This window comes from Euprymna scolopes, chromosome 14, assembly GCF_053919585.1.
Source record: "Euprymna scolopes isolate OS-2025 chromosome 14, ASM5391958v1, whole genome shotgun sequence".
Taxonomy (NCBI): domain Eukaryota; kingdom Metazoa; phylum Mollusca; class Cephalopoda; order Sepiida; family Sepiolidae; genus Euprymna; species Euprymna scolopes.
The window spans coordinates 122,806,174-122,824,730 of NC_136495.1; the positions used below are offsets into that span (position 1 = coordinate 122,806,174).

General features: G+C 33.8%; 1 protein-coding gene across 1 annotated transcript in view; it reads right to left on the reverse strand.

Moving 5' to 3' along the window:
* The window catches only part of LOC145292796 (MAM and LDL-receptor class A domain-containing protein 1-like), a 497,041-nt gene that overhangs the window by 93,650 nt on the left and 384,834 nt on the right, over positions 1–18,557 (reverse strand). Inside the window, exons 104-109 of the mRNA XM_080138835.1 lie at positions 18,422–18,552; positions 17,585–17,669; positions 15,419–15,538; positions 13,121–13,267; positions 10,716–10,816; positions 4,826–4,990 (exon numbers count right to left, since the gene is read on the reverse strand). Coding sequence (XP_079994961.1) covers positions 4,826–4,990; positions 10,716–10,816; positions 13,121–13,267; positions 15,419–15,538; positions 17,585–17,669; positions 18,422–18,552 — 749 coding nt within the window. The remainder of the gene's footprint in view (positions 1–4,825; positions 4,991–10,715; positions 10,817–13,120; positions 13,268–15,418; positions 15,539–17,584; positions 17,670–18,421; positions 18,553–18,557) is intronic.

The following is an 18,557-nucleotide window of genomic DNA, read 5'->3' on the forward strand; positions in this document are numbered from 1 at the left end:
AGTAATCAAAATAAACAGAAATAAATAAAATAAATAGAGTATAATATATTTTCATTTTAAATTCCCATATATATATATATATATATATATATATATATATATATATATATATATATGTATATATGTCGGTACCTCCTTTCAGTCTCGAAAGACAAAGAATACCCCTGTAAGGGCAACTGTGCGTGTAGTTGTGAAGCAAGGATTGCGCAATATCTAACTGCACCTCTTCTGAATCAGCACTGTTCGAGTCCAGTGGCAAGGAGAAGTCCAGGACAACTGAAAACAATGCCGAGATAAGCAGAGAGCACATATAGCACCTGGAAGTCCCAAATGGTCATCCATTTAGTACTGACCAGGTTCAGCGTTGCTTATATATATATATATATATATATATATATATATATATATATATATATATATATGTGTGTGTGTGTGTGTGTGTGTGTGTTTGTCTGTGTGTATGTGTGTGCGTGCGTGCGTGCGTCTGTTACATTATATATCTGAAAAATGCTCAATCTATAAGTAGATTATTATAGTAGTGAAAACATATGCTTATAGCAAGTAAGCTATATATAAACTTTTGTGCAGTTTTTATTGCCGTAACTAATACATATTCATATGCATAATAGTATGAGACAATAAACTACATGGAAAAGTTTACGGTTCATTTCATCGTCTTCGCTATGTTCTCTCAAACTTGAGTGAAAGAGTTAAGAAAATTGTACTCCTAAGACCAAGCAGAACACTTAGTGCAGGGGAAAAATAAACTGAGGTGTGACATTAGTTTTTCAGACAGGTTAGATTGCAATGAGTAAAATCGAAGAGTATGTCTAGTCTCGGGGAAGGAGAACTCGTATATGATATCACTTTTTCGGATTAGTTCCCTCAGTTATACGCGAAACAGCAAGATAAACAAGACTCCCAACACTCGTTTGAGAAATTAATAGAGGGAAATAAACACTACAATGCAATTCTCGCGATTGGTGCAGATGTCTTGGCAATGGATAACATTGTAGGGTAGACTGAAGCTTCTAACTCATTGGAGAAGGTCACTGATTTGATGAGTATCAATATTAGAGGCGGGTGCGTAATACTGAGGTTAAATACGAACATTTCCATTGAGTTAGGTTAAGCGGAAAAGTGAAAATTTCCATTTGAAGTTAAATGTTTAGAATATTAAAATCGCCGGAGAGATGTAGATGATAAATTAAAACCATTCGTTCTTCTGGGGCTATATATATATATATATATATATATATATATATATATCTCTCTCTCTCTCTCTCTCTCTCTCTCTCTCTCTCTCTCTATATATATATATATATATATATATATATATATATAGAGAGAGAGAGAGAGAGAGAGAGGAAGAGAGAACGGGGTGGTATTTTTTAGACAGCTATTCCCATATTCCTACAAAAATGGGTATAATATACACTGTAAAAGAAAAAAAAAAACAACAAAAAGATGATCAATCTCAAATGTTTGTGTGAGATAATTATCAACATTTAAAACCGTAGATATTAAGAACAAACCGACACACCGGTTACCGTTAGATCACTGAAGTTAAGCGACGTTGAGCCTGGCCAATACTAAAATGGGTGACCATTTGGTAATAGCAGGTTCAGTATGTGCCCAGAGCTTGAAGAGCGATTAGCGCCGCTAGGCTATTGTTGCTAAAGACATGCCGCATGGAATAATGCAGTGCCCCTACGATCCCGGAGGGTAAAGAAACACGTTCACCACATCCACTGCAACAAAGAGAGAGAGAGAGAGAGAGAGAGAGAGAGAGAGAGAGAGAGAGAGAGAGAGAGAGAGAGAGAGAGAGAGACGTCACTATTCACTGAGCAATAGCACATGACGTCAGCAAAACAAGATTTTAGTTGAGTAGCAAAAGACTCTTACAACGGCCTGAAATCAACGAAATGTGTCCGTAGTGCCACACAGGATCAAAATAGACGTGGGATTAGCAAATCTTGTTGTACAGCGGGGGATGATATATGGAAGAAGAAGATGCTTCATACTTTTCTGCTCGGAGATCCTTTGTCTTCTTCCTGCTGGACACTTTGATGAATGCCCACCACACTGACACAATAAGACGACTTTTTTTTTTTTTTTTACAAGGTGGTCACCACTTGTCAAGGCCCGGAAGCAACTCAGGGATAAGGGTTATTGTAAGTACAGTACGTTAGTGTAGATATTTAAAGTGTCTACTTAAGGGGGCGGTTCATCAGGAATTTGTTTACGTTGGACTTGAAGACATCCAAGTTGTAGTCAGGAGGGAAGCAGGCAGACGGAACAAAGTTCCACAGGCGTGCATTTCTAAGAAAGAAGCTTTGTTCATGGAATCTACGTTTTGATTTAGGCATAGATAAAGAGTGGGGAAAGTTTTTGACAGTGGTTTCAGCTAGACGGGTGTTTTTTGTAAAAGATTGGCGAGGGGTGACCAGAGATTGGAGTTCAGACGAGCACCTGCCATGGAAATAACAATAAAGCAAAGATAGGCTTGCAACGTCTCTTCTGACTGAGGTATACCTGACTTTTCTTATTTGTGAACCACAGGACAACGACTTGATATTATAGATAAATATAAATTTATTTCAGATACCTCAGTGTTTTACAGGAGTCTGCTACGTCTACATGTTGTGTTAGCCCAGCATCGCTTCCCGGCTTTCTGGAGCACGTCTTCACCCCTTTGGTGACAAAATCCAAACTCCCTGCTCTAGTCTTTTTAACCCGTCAGTTCCGGTGACGTACTCGATTAAAGGATACGTCTCTTTAACGTGACCTCCGGTCACCTATCTAAATCTGGCGTGACCAATGCCCCTTATCAATTATTGCTTTGGATTTCTAAATTCTTATGTTTATAGCTAACTACAGTTAATTCTATAAACATATTGCTTAACTATTTACACAATTAAATTTCAGCTAAAGTTATTTTACCAAAACAATATTTATATTCTTAGCCAAGCAAGGTCACTGGTGTTGTCCACCTATCACTAGATAGAAATATAGATCGATCGATAGATAGATCGATCGATAGAGGGAGGGATAGATTGATCGATCGATAGATAGATAGATAGATGGAGAGATAGATAGATCGATCGATCGATAGATAGATCGATAGAGAGATAGATCGATCGATAGATAGATAGATAGAGGGAGAGATAGATCGATAGATAGATAGACAGATCGCTAGATAGATAGACCGATAGATATATAGATCGATAGATAGATAATAGCTAATAAACACTTTTAACCCTGCGATTATCTCACAAGCTACCACACACAAAAAATATACGAGGGTCGTTCCAAAAGCAATACCTCCTATCATTTTAACTCATAAACTAAAACGTTGAAAAGCTATGAAGACGGGAGTAGTACTATTAAAACGAGTGAGCTTTTGTGTTCTACTTTTCTTTTTTTTTTTTTACATAGTTCACCACCCTCCCAATGCACTTTTGCAAACCTCTTTTGATGCCGCGGCCGTAAAAACCCGGAGTACGCTTTGTCATTCACGTCTCCATCGCCACTCTGAAATCGACGAACTCATCTAATAACTGTGCTAACATAAACTACATCGGCTTCGGAAACGTCCAACAGGAGCCGCTGGATGCTGATCTGCTCAATTTTTTTTTCCTGCATGGAGGAATTCAATGATCTGTAACACGTTCTTTCTTAGAATCTCACATCGTCAATATTTGCAACAGACAGATGAATGCATAAGCTCAATCATCATAACAGTGCAATTTGCAATCCCCTCTTATACATTCGGGTTGAATAAAAATAGGGGACATTACCTTTGGAACATCTCTCGTATATAGTTTGTAGAAGTTGGTTGCTTAAAACAAGCCCTATTCGATATGAAGTGGGTCTTTACGGCTTAAGAACTCACTTTAGTTTAATTGACGCAAAACCAAAAAATCAATTGTAAACGTTTTATTGTATACTATTAATTGAACATAAGTTGTTTTTACTAAAAGAAAAATAATTTTCGTCGGTTTTCCAGTGTTACTAGCGTCTAATTGAACACAATAGATCTCATATTTTTGTATTATTCGAACATATTTATTGACTTATTCCCTCAATTATTCGACCAATGTAACCTCTGGTCTTCTTAAGATGCATGAACATGTGGCGTCACGGATAAAGTGCTAAGTCGTAATTAATTCGAACTGATAATCTTCTGAAGTTTGAAGGCGATACTAAAAATGCAATTAACAGTTAACTAAGACTTCTACCCAGTTTGAGAAGACGCACCTGAAGAAGGTCGGATGTTACAATAGCCGAAACGTTGTGAGTATAATATCTAGGAGTAGAACAGTAGTCCGAATAATGCCAGAGAGCCCACACTATTCAACCATGGCGGGTTGAACCGGCTTTGACCAAAAATGTAAGTTTCATGCCGCCCCCAGTCATCTGTTTATCCCGATCAGGGGAATTTACGACGTTAGTTCTTTGCAGTTTTTGCAAGGAGGTATCGACAACCTCCTACATACAGCGCTTAGTATTCCCAAATGGTCACCCATGTGATACTTATCATGCGTAACGTTGCTTAACTTCGATGATCTAACGAGAACCAGTGCATCAATATGATTATGCTGTATAATCCAAATAATCCAAATTATCAATTCTCACCTAAAAAAACAAAAAACAACAAAAAAAAAAAACAACAAAAAAAAAAAAACGAAACATAAGATCTGATATAATTATGATTTGGGCAAAATTGATTCCATTGTCTACGATAGTATACATTAGGCAAACCACGCACCCCCTGTTTTAATTGGCAACAATAGAAGTAATGATTACTTGATTAATTACGTACTTGGAAATTATACTGCGATGTCAATTTCACATCCGCTTTCTCCCAGATGTCACCTTGATGCCCATACTTTTTCCAAACTTGGTTATAAGTTCCCAGTAGTGACGTCCGAGTATAGACGTTCAAACCGCCCATTTTGAAACCATTCATGTGATAGAAGAAACGAATCTGAAAAAAAATAAAAATAAAATAATAATGCTGGAAAATTTGATAATTTTAATTAACGTCTGTCATCAGTTTTTTTTTTTTTTAATAAAAACACTTCTTTAAAAATTGATTTGAACATATTATTAGTTCATTATTTTTCCCTCAAAAAAAATAAAAGATAGATGCATAGAAAGCTTCTTGTCAGTCACTAATATAACTCGAATAAATAAGTAAAACAATTGCATAAAAAAATACTAACCGAGTGATTCGTCTACGCTGGGCTTTTCAACTCTTCTGGAATTTCGTAGCCAATGTTAGAAGTTAGTGATATCTATCGAATATTTTTCACCCATTTTCTTATTGAGGAAATGTTCAGATTTATAATAATGATCGACATTTCTGAAGTTTTAGATGGAGATTGGGTAAAACTCGCGGAGAACGCTCTGTTTTGCGGTTGTTTTAAAAATTGAACGGAAATTTCAATTTCATTCCGTTTTAATTTTTTTTCTAAATTGCGCATGCGCTCCAAAAATCGAAAGTAATTGATAATATAATAAAAATTAAGTTAAAAAAATGGATAGTACGACCATCAATATGTGCACAATTGCAAATATAAGAATTTTTATGCAATAGTAAAATTTTGGGAACAAGAAGATTTAAGTAGGATGTTTCTCATTGAACATGGAATATTGTTTAAAATGGTCATATGTCTGAAGTGCTAAATTCCGAAAGCCGTTATTATCATGGGGAGGTTGGGGTGTCTATTCCGAAAGCCGTTTTTAACATGGGGAGGTTAGGGGTGTCTATTCCGAAAGCCGTTTTTAACATGGGGAGGTTAGGGGTGTCTATTCCGAAAGCCGTCCTTAATATGGTGAGGCTGGGTATGTCTATTCCGAAAGCCATTCTTAACATGGGGAGGTTGGGATGTTTATTCGCTGTAAGCATACCCGAAAACCTATCAAAGTCGACATTTCTAATGTGAGTTGGACTAACATGTATAACAAATTTACTTTTTTTCGCTTAAAAATTAAATTATTTCGTTTTTCTTAATAAAATTTAAATTTTATATAAAAAAATCTTTTATTAAATATGTATAGAAAGTATGATTGCTGAATGTTATTCTTTCGATTACTTTTGTTGGGGCGCATGCACAATTTAAAAATATTAAAATGAAACAAAAATTAAATTTCCGTTCCATTTTTAAAACAACCGTAAAACAGAACGTTCTCCGCAAGTTTTACCGAAGATTGTCTGTAAAGACACGTTGCGCCGTGATTAAAGTACTTAATTGTAAAAGTGATATTATCCTGAAAGTTGAAGGTTCAATCCTCAATGTGGGCGACCGAAAAATACAATTGCTAATTACTTAGGACCTCTGCCCAGTCATAACTGACGGAACAAGAACATGCTACCCCCGTGAAGTAAATAAGTGGTTCCATTCGAAATTCCGTGAATATTCCCGATTTTGATAGAGGGATTCCTGCGATCGACAAGATACAGGTCGGAGGTTGCATCGACCTAAACGTTGTGAAAATGACTCTCAATATGAGAACAGTATTCGAAGAATCCAAATAATACGAATAATGATCGATATTGATTAGCTAGGAAACATCTCGAGCATTATAGAAAAACAAAACAATTGTCTACTGTGAGATTTAAACTCATGATGACATAAACTATTAGAACTGAAAGCGAATACTTTATCCACAAAGCCGTCGATATTACTGTAATCCCGTGGAAGGTAACAGTGGTCTAGTGGTTAAGGGCACTGACTAACGACCTGGGTGACCCAAGTTCGATTCCAGTTCATTCCACAAAATATCACTTTCACTTAAGATGTTGGCAACCTTCACGTGGCCCCCTCCCGTAATCCCTGATGTCTTTCTAGAAATAATTTTTACTAGGAAAATATCGAGGAAACCAACGCCAACAATAGAATCTACGATATGATGATGATGACTATAATCCCGGAAGTGAATTAACGAAACTCCTTTTCAACAACACCGCAATGGACATCGGCAAATCTCAGCACCAACGTTCACTCTCAGCCGTCAAAACTTCAACAGACTGTCTTCTTTAATTCGTATTCTTAAAGTAGTTGTTGTTCTCATATGCGAATGAATGCCATCTATGAAAAATAGATCTAACCTAAAAAACGAGTTCTTTTTTTTTTCTTTTTACTGAAAATCAAATACCTAACGTATGGAACAGTCCACACACTTCAAAGCTGTTAACCCTTCATTTTCTTTTAGATTGTAACTGCAATATATAATGGCCCTTTGTAGTTTCAACCACTCTTACAAAAATAGTTTGTCTTTTTAACGTACGTAATGAGTTCGACGTAGAGAATTTTACCTTTTTGCATAGATTCAAAATAGCTCGATTATCTCAAATATAAATTAAAAAAGATCTTCGTATTATTTTGATTCATCGGACCACTGTTCTCATCTTGAGTGTGATTTTCACAACGTTTCGATCCGCGCTACAGGTTAGAGTACTTGGCACAGTGGTTAGAGTACTTGGAAAAATCAATTGTAAAAGTGATATTCTTCTGAAGGTTCAATCCTCAGTGTGGGCGATCAAAAAATACAATTGCAAATTACTTAGGACTTCTATCCAATCATGACTGACGGATCAAGAGCACGTTAAGTAAATAAATTCGAAATTCCATCCAAATTCCTGAATTCGACAGAACCATTCCCGAGTTCGACAAGATACATCTGAAGAAGGTCGGAGGTTACATCGACCGGAACGTTGTGGAAATCACACTCAATATGAGAACAGTAGTTCGATGAATCCAAATAACACGAATAACCAATCCTCATCTCAAAAATTCAGAAACGTCAAAACAGACTTTATTAAAATCTATCTATCTATCTATCTATCTATCTATCTATCTATCTATCTATCTATTATTATATACAAAGGAACTTTGTGTGGGAGTTCGATCCTTATGAACTCTGAAACGGCTGGGCCTATTTTTATGAAATTTCACGCAAATGTACTCTATGTATCTGGCAGGGGTTTTAGATAGGTCTTGTATCGGAATGTCCCAATAAGTATCGATGATCGATAATCGAAAAATCCGTTGAAAGAAGGAACAGGTGATTTTGACCATTTCGAACGCGCCTCTGTTTTAGAAAAGAATCTACAGTTAATTTCATAGGCTGGGTCTTCAAATTTTATTACCATGTGGTAATGAAATTTCTCAAATCCACTTTTGATGTTAGGCTGTATAAGGTGTTAACTTCGGTCAAAATAGGCTGTTCCTTCTTTCATCGGATTTTTTTCGATTATCGATTATTGATACTTATCGATGACATTCCGATACAAAACTGATCTAAAACACTGTCAAATACATGGAGTGTATTTGTGTGAAATTTCATGAAAAAGTGACCCAACCGTTTCGAAGTCCATAGGGAAATAACTTACACACAAAGTTTCTTTTATCTGATAGAAATTTTGAGTTATAACTTAGCTATCATGTTATTAATATTTACCGGTTAGTTTGAGTTCTACTTCGTTTAGCATTTCATCAGATGGTTTCACCAGGACAGAGCCGCATGCCGCATGCCGCACAGTGCACGATATGATCAATTTAGTGACGGAAAAATTTGATGATCGAATGATTTCATAAATCAATCTGTGTGATTTAACGACATCAGATTATTTTCTTTGAAGATATGTAAAGTATGATATATGATATTATGATATATTATATATGATATATGATATTATGATATATGATACATGATTATGTTGTATGATATATGATATTATCATATAATGATATATGATATTACGATATTATGATATATGATATTATGATATTATGATATATGATATTATGATATATGATATAGGATATTATGATATATGATATATGATATTATGATACATGATATTCTGATATATTATATTATGATATATGATATATGATATGATATATGATATATGATATACGATATTATGATATATGATATATGATATTTTGATATTATGATATATGATATTATTATATATGATATATGATATTATGATTTATGATATATGATATTATGATATATGATATTATGATATTATGATATATGATATTATGACATATTATATCTGATATTATGATATATGATATATGATATTATGATATATGGTATGTGATATATGATATTATGATATTATGATATATGATATTATGATATATGATATATCATATATGATATTATGATATATGATATATGATATTATGATATATTATATATCATATTATGATATTATGATATATGATATATGATATTATGATATATTATATATCATATTATGATATTATGAGATATGATCTATGATATTATGATATATGATATATGACATTATGATATTATGATATATGATATTTGACATATGATATATTATATTATGATATATGATATATGATATTATGATATATGATATATAATATTATGATATATGATATATTCTATTATGATATATGATATATGATATTATGATATATGATATTATTATATTATTATATATGATATTATGATATTATGATATATGATATTATGATATTATGATAAATGATATTCGATATTATGATATGTGATATATTTTATTATATATGATATATGATATCATGATATATGATATGATATTATGAAATATGATATTATGATATATTATATATGATATTATAATATATGATATATGATATTATGATATATGATATATTATATATGATATTATGATATATTATATATGATATTATGATATATGATATATGATATTATGATATATGATATATTATATATGATATTATGATATATGATATATGATATTATGATATATGATATATGATATTATGATATGATATATAACATTATGATATGATATATGATATTATGATATATGATATTATGATATATAATATGTGATATTATGATATATGATATCTGATATTATAATATTATGATATATGATATATGATATTATGATTTATGATATATGATATTATGATATATGATATATGATTATGATATATGATATATAATAATATGATATATTATATATTACATCTTTATTTAAAGTGTAGAGTTGTTAAGTATTTGATTTCTAAATAACGCTATATACGTAGGGTCACATGCTCGAAATTGTATTTAATTCATAAATGCCCCCAAAAAGAATCTTTGCAATAAATGTATAATAAAAAAAATCTGTGATTCATTTTCAGTTTGTCGTCTGTTAAACACATAAATTACAATAAATGTGATAAAAGAATATGATATTTGTTCACTTTAAAATGAATAAAGCAAATCCTGCTAACTTCTATTGCTAGGTAGCGATTCTGAAGAAGAGCCTAAATATTGTTATGTTTCATGACGTAAGGACACTACGCACACTCTTAGTGTCCCGTTTACGTTATCCACATCTCCCAAACCTCCCCATCTAACTGTGTTGTTACACCAATGCTATACATGAGTTAAGCATGAGCTGGTTATAGTGTTCTTATTCACTTGCCTCCCCACGAGGGCAGAGTTAGACACAAGGTCGGTGTTTAATGTTGGAAAAATCCAGTTCCCCAAAAAGGGGCATTCTGGATAAGGAAAAATGTAAAAATTGTCTCAGTCATAAGGGATTTCTCCTCAGAGACCGAGGATAGAAAATGTGAAGTAGAAAAGGTGAAGTGTGCTGCACTGTGATCTTGTCCCGAGAGCCAAGAAACACTTCTGTAAAATTATAACGCTCTTACCCAGCATTCTTCGTCTTTTGGAGGTTTGAGGACCGGGCTGATAAGACGTGTTTTGTCACCCTTTCTACGAGGAGGAGATGCTTCGGCGTAAATATAATAACCTACAAATATAACAAAATAGAAAGAAGAGGTTTTATTTGTATAAATTCATGAATATGTCGTTCGTTTATCGATGCATGCCTGTATAAACGTGATCTGAAAAACTTAAATGTTTATATATTTTTAAATTTCATTACTTATGGGTTGGCGTATGATTTTTAAAAACTGAATTAGATGTGTGTGTATGTGTGTGTGTGTGTGTGTGTGTGCATTTCTCTCTTTGTTTTAATTTTCTTATCACTTTGTTTTTTCTGGGGACAGAGCATTCTACCGGATGCCAAACATTCTCTCATTAGTTTAGTTACTCCAACTGAGAAATATTTTAAAGATTCTAACCATTCCTTGCAATTGCTTGTATTTCTTCTGCTCTTGATTCACCAGGTATACTTTCCACATTGGAATTTTAAGAAGATCTCCACGGTTCCAATCATTATACGAGCAACCGGGCTAATGAAAATGAATTTCGAACACTATCTGAAAAGTATACCCGGTGAATCAAGAGCAGAAGAAATACAAAAAATTGTAAGGAATGGTTAGAATCTTTAAAATATTTCTGTCACACATAAATCCTTGGTATTTCGTTATTTTTCCCCTTTCAGCTCTGTTAAGGCCAGCATCATTAGGAATGCTTACATCCACTAGGGTTGCTACTTTCTGTCTCATTTGTAAAACAGTCTTGTGCAAAATGTTTGGTCAGTTTTGTGATGGAAGTAATTCTACTGGCTCTCTTTTCTTGTTCATATACCATTTTAAGGTTTGGATTCTGGAAGCTTATCAGATATTGCACACAATAGTGGCTCGTTGTTAACAAACCCATACCCCCTTCTCCTCTTGGTAGATACAGTATTGGTAGACACTGGTTTCTGTTCAATGTTCACATTTTTCTTGTTTTAGTGTATAGCCTGTTAATGTCTCTCTGTGGTCAGTCAACAATGCTAAAGCTCTATGTCACCACTGGCATAACTTGTTGGTTGAGGGCAATCACTTTGTTTTTGTTTGTGAGCTGTGTTTTGCAAATTTTTCTTACACCGCGCACATATCCTTTGCCTATTTTTTCTCATTCTGCTATTGCATCGTTTTCTTCTATGCCCATGTGTGTGTATGTGTGTATATGTGTGTGTATGTGTGTCTAGTACGTTGTAGTTGAGCCAACGAGGATGAATAGATGCTCACATGTGACTAGTGTGTACTCATATACGTATCGCTGACTCGTGCTTTCTGTGCAAAGAAATTTAAGGGCCAACAAAGCCAGGGTTACCATAGACATTTTCAAAGACTTACGAGAGGCGTTTCAAAAGTAATGTCTCCTATTTTTTTTATTCCGTCCGAATGGACCAAAGGGAATTGTAAACTGCATTGTTATGATAAGCTGAAAGTTTCATCTCTCTGTTGTAGATATTGACGGCGTGAGACTAAGAAAGCAACCCCTGTCATGAACGTACATCAGAGTAGAGATGCGTTCAATGAATTCATGGCAAAAGTGCATTATGACTGCTAGTGACTATGTAGAAAAATAAATTCTGGGACACAAAAAGTCTCTCGCTGTAATGATAAAACTCCCATCTTTTTAGCTCTTCAACTTTTTGAGTTAAATAAAACATTTTACTTTTGGTACGACAATTGTAAATCGATAGAAAATCGCAAGTTGTTTTTCAGTGAATCCTTATACTTTTTCTTGGTTTGTGCTGTGGTCTTTTACCTTCATCTATCTCGTCATAAAACAATTGTTTAGGAAGTCTTTTGTCCTCCATCCTAACCAATCATAAGTTGTAGTTCTGTTTCAGGAGAGAGATGTACGTGGAAAAAGAAGAATATGTATATATATATATATATATATATATATATATATATATATATATATTTATATATATAGTGGCGCCAAAAAGAAAGTCTCGAACACGTGCTGCTCTGGTTAGATCTTAAACACGTGTTTCTTTCGTCAGGTCTCGCACCTGTGTCCTTTTATCTTTGCTGTGACGTCACTTCGCAGATCGGATTGGTCATTTGCATATTTTTCCGCCGCTGCTGCTATCAGCATCAGCGAATCTGTTAGATTCGTATTGTTTTCCGTTTTGTTTGCACTTAAACTAATATGACACAAGGGCAACGTATCCGAGCGCTACATAAATTACATAGTAATTATACATTTCGTATGTTAATGATTTTGCCCAAAATTCCAATCAACTTCCGAAAGATAAATTAGGATGATTACGAAAAGTAATTTTTGAATACTTTTAACGATCAGCATCTCACTATACTTGAACATTTTAACAAAAAGTTGTTCTAAACAATCAAATTTTGTTTACCCGAGGCGGTTCCCTTGGAGTGATCCCTGGAAGGTCCAGATTCTTGTGTGTATGTCGCACCGTTGAGTCGTGACCAGTCGAAATCGTCGTTCGTATCTTGTGTCCAATCGCACAAGCTGTTTTCAAAATCACACGAAGTAAAATTTTCTGAAAAAAAAAAAAGAAAAAAGAAAAAGTTATACTAATTAAAAGAATACGATCCATTAAACGTGTTGCAATATTTTTGGCATAATGACAATCTATGATAATAAAGATTTGGGCGATTCTATTTATAAACATACGTGATAAGAACAAACTAATCAGACACTAGAACTGCTTTTATAAACTATACCGAATCTCTTTAACTTCTTCAGTGATAATTTCCCGTTTTGACACAAAAAGAAAAACCCCAAGAAACTAAGTTTGTACATAGAATGTTATTTTTTGTTTTGCAGTAGATATATGCTCTTTTCTTGTTGCAGAAATTGTAAATAAAGTTCGACGCATAAGCTGGGGGATATTTTAAGTATGTAAACGCCATGGAGAGAATGAGGTATTATGGTGATTGTGTTTCTTAGTTTAGGGTTAAATAAAGTTTTTGGAAAAAATAAAAAGAGCAATTAGAAAGTAGTTAGATGACTCCCGACCCCCAACTTATCCCCTAAACTGACCTGGTGTCTAAGTGTCTTGGACCCCAAATGAGGCTCTGGTAGTAGATAATGTTAGAGCAGGGGCCAAGAAGACTACTACGTTCTGCTAATTGTAAGTAGATTAATTTATACTACCATTTTTTTGATTGAAACAACTACATTTTTCGTTTTTTTTGCGCATGTTAACCTCTAACAAGGCATATAACCACTTGGACATATTTGGAACCATGCATTGGAAAGATTAACAAGATGTTGGTTTACATTACATTTAAACTTCTGCATATCAGTACAGTCAGGGAAGCAGGTAGCAGGAAGGCAATTCCAAAATCAAGCTGTTCGAGGGGGGAAAACTATTAGTTAAGATAGATTTCTTTCATTCAGTGAAGGGGTGAGATTTTGTTGCCAAGCGGGGTTGTTACATTACGAGATGGATGTGTTTATACTCAGGTTGTATTAAACGAAGAAAACACGCAACACGTCTTTTTACAAAATATACGTATTTCTTTGTAAACGTTCAATACTAATCAATAAAGTAATTTATTTTATATATATTGTTATTTATTTGCTTCTCCACGAAAGAACAAAACGTGACACAAGGCCGTTTTTAATGTGGAGAAAAAACCTGCTTCCTAATAGTAGGGGCAAGTAGACAAAAATAAAGTGCCTTAATATAGAAGGGTTTCCACTACGTTGACTAAGGACAAATAAACTTAAGTTTAGCATCAGAACAGATACTACACTGTGATACGAATCCATTGCTGGATGTCTTCATTTTAATTTAATTCATTGTGAAGAGGATGACGAGGAGGAGGAAATTAGTGTCAGAGTTTGTGTAGGCTGGATTCGTCGTTTCGCTTTTTGCATCTTGGTGTTATCTGCCCGGGTGACGTTTTTATGGGCATCACTCCAGACAATGCATAAAGCCACTTGATGTAAAGAACTAAGAAAATATTACTTCAAGGTCAAAAACTAGTCAACGATAAGTTTTAGATGAATATATTCCGACCCAGAAAACAACAATTGTCTCCTCTTTATCAGAAACATCGCGAATGGAATATGATGACTAAAGGATAACATGGAATGGAATATGATGACTAAAGGATAACATGGAATGGAATATGATGACTAAAAGATAACATGGAATGGAATATGATGACTAAAGGATAACATGGAATGGAATATGATGACTAAAGGATAACATGGAATGGAATATGATGACTAAAGGATAACATGGAATGGAATATGATGACTAAAGGATAACATGGAAGCGAAGGTTAAAAGAGTTACTGCTTATGTTTATAAACAAAACATAAACACGCCATAATGATTCTGGACGTGTTTCGATGAGTTTATGAATGGAATTGGCTGAGAATATTTCGGCTCCTGACATATTTCTCAGATTTGGAATCAGCCGTTTGTACCTTAACTCATTTGATGTTTTCATTTGATGTTCTCGACAGCATCTAGAGATTCCTACAGTGAAGGGGCGAGATTTTGTTGCTGGTTAGGTAGGCCGGCGTATTTTTCTTGATGGAATACTAACTTACGTTTAACAATTTTACGTAGATGCAAGGCTCGTATCTCGTTATGATTTTATCGAAATTGGCATGGTGGTTAAAATACAATAAGAAATATTAATATTTTCAAAGTTATACCAGGAGATACATACCGCAGCCACTTTCGTCACTTCCGTCTCCACAATCGTCGCTGAGGTCACACAGTCTAGATTTGTCCACGCATCCCATCTGCTTGCATTGATATTCTGTGCTGGCGCATCGCTCTGCCGGGCCTGGGTGAAAAGTATGCAGAGAAGTATTTATCGATGATAGACGCTAATTATTAAGATAAAACGCGCACAAGTACAAACACACGCACACACATAAACACACACACACGTACACACAAACACACGCACACACAAACACAAACAACGCACAAACACAAACACAAATATCTATTATAATAAATCCATATTTCTGTCTGTTGGTTTGTTTGTTAATTTGTTTGTTGGTTTGTATGGCCTTATAGCAAATGACATCATGTATGACGTCTCGTATAACGTCATATATGGGGAAAATAAAAGTAGATTCCCGGGCAACGCCGGGATCCCTGCTAGCACACACACACACACACACACACACACACACACACACACACACACACACACACACACACACACACACACACACACACAACGCACAAACACAAACACAAATATCTATTATAATAAATCCATATTTCTGTCTGTTGGTTTGTTTGTTAATTTGTTTGTTGGTTTGCATGGCCTTATAGCAAATGACATCATGTATGACGTCTCGTATAACGTCATATATGGGGAAAATAAAAGTAGATTCCCGGGCAACGCCGGGATCCCTGCTAGCACCCCCCCCCACACACACACATATATATATAGGCTCACCAACAATTGCGTTTTTTTTATATAATTGTTTTTTTAGTTGATATTTTCATTTATCTAATTATTAGTTTAACGCGTTTCGGACGATCACTGATGTCCTCATCAGAAATTTTGTGGCAAACATTTTTTTGGGTAAGGCTATTCGGAGGATAAACGCTTTGCCCACAAAACGGGATGTATCTTTAAATTGTTATTTCTTCGAACTTAAGTGTAGCCCACCCTTAGTTTTATTTTGGTCAAGTCAGATTCATTGAGTGGAAAATCGAGTCGTATTTTCTCTTTTTATCATTTTATCATTCCTCTTTGTTTGTATGGAGGTGCGTGTGTCGTTACATTGTTTCATAAGTGTGTGTATGTATGCGGCTGTAATATATTTGGATAAATATCATACGCACACTCCCAGGGATTATTTCTTCTTATATATATATATATATATATATGTGTGTGTGTGTGTGTGTGTGAACATATAGTACTGATATCAAAAGATTAAAAAAAAATGAATTGCGTGCCATCAGTTAGATTCGAAACCAAAATATTTAACGCTCCAGCCACGTTCCCTACCGTTTGAACTATTGACAGATAGATTAGAAAGGTTTAAAAATAAACCAATTTAAGTTATGAATGAATTTGCACACGCGCAAAAGTTATAGAAATATGTCCGCAAGTTGAAACGAACATTTTGTATTTCAACTTACCGACTTCTGTACTCGTTACTCATTCATTCAAACAAAGATTTTACTCATTATAAATCGTCGATGGTGTATTATTACTATTCACTGTTAATTTCAATATTATGTGACCAGTAGTTTAAGAGTTCATCGGTTAAATATTTTCAGAAACACATACATCTACTGTTTTAGTTACATAGATTAATAATTATCGAACCGCTCTTCAAGGAATATAACTTTGTAAGGGAAATATGAATAGCTTATAACTAAAACTATTATTTGCTGTGAGTAAGGTTCTTGGATATTTAAGGAGCGCGAACGGATTTGAGTAAGTTGGCGATGTGAGCTGGAATGAGAACATCTAGCCGTTTACTTGTCCACTCTCTTACCAGTTGTTGCTACCCGACATGGACGTCTATTATTGTACCTAACGGAATAAATATGTTCTACATTCTATATCTGTGCATTTTTACCACTCTACGATACCCCCAGTTCGTTGTTTGAGCACTCTACGGGTGCTGACACATTCGGTTAATCAATAATAGGAATATTTTCCTTCCTCGTTGTCTGTCTCAATGGCCGTGGATGTAAAGACAGATTCGTTGGTACAGTTATATCTAACCCCACTGATGAATCATTGGTAAGATGATACACCCGGATATTGAAAAAAATATTAATTATAACAAAATATATACGATAATAATAAAATTAATTTGGAGGCACGCTTGAAAAGAAACTGACTGTTACTTACTTGGGAAATTACAATCCTGCAGTTCGATATCATCGATGGCAATTTCTACAGCTCTATTGTAAATTGACGAAACACTGAATTGCAACTGGAAAAAAATGAATAAAGTATTTGTCACAATATTATCATGTCATGGCGATGCAAGTTATATAAGCATTTTAGAAAGTAATTAATTAATGTTAATCAAATGCTTCAAAATCTAATTGAAATATCAAACAATTATAACATAATTAAAAAAAATAGAAAAATATGATCTCATCATAAATGGAGAACATTTATTCAGTTATTAAAACGTTTATTCCATCAATTTTAATATATAAAACCTTTATTCCATTAATTTTAACCAATAAAACGTTTATTCTCTTAATCGTAATTCATAATCCTTTATTCCATTAATCATAATCCATAAAACGTTTATTCCATTAATTGTAATCCATAAAACGTTTATTCCATTAATTTTAATCCATAAAACGTTTATCTCATTAATTTTAATCAATAAAACGTTTACTTCGTTAATTTTAATCCATAAAACATTTATTTCGTTAATTTTAATCCATGAAACGTTTATTCCATTAATTTTAATCCATAAAACATTTATTCCATTAATTTTTAATCTATGAACCGTTTATTTCGTTAATTTTAATCCATAAAACGCTTATTTCATTAATTTTAATCCATAAAACGTTTATTTCTAATTGGTGTAAAGTGGTTGGCAAATAATATTCTGAATGCAATATCAAACAGGGTAGAAAGATAATTTTTTTGGGAAAGATTATTCTAGCATATAAACAAACAGAGTTATTAGAGTTGGTTAACAGTATAAAAACATGCTATGGTTACCTTGAAAGGTCTGGAAATCTTCCCGATATCTGTGATTGCCATGTTCCATTTATGGCCATGGTTATGTGATTTTTTCCAAAGTTCTGTTACTCTACCACCTTCCAAAATTCCCAATGACAGTGAAGAATAGTCTAGA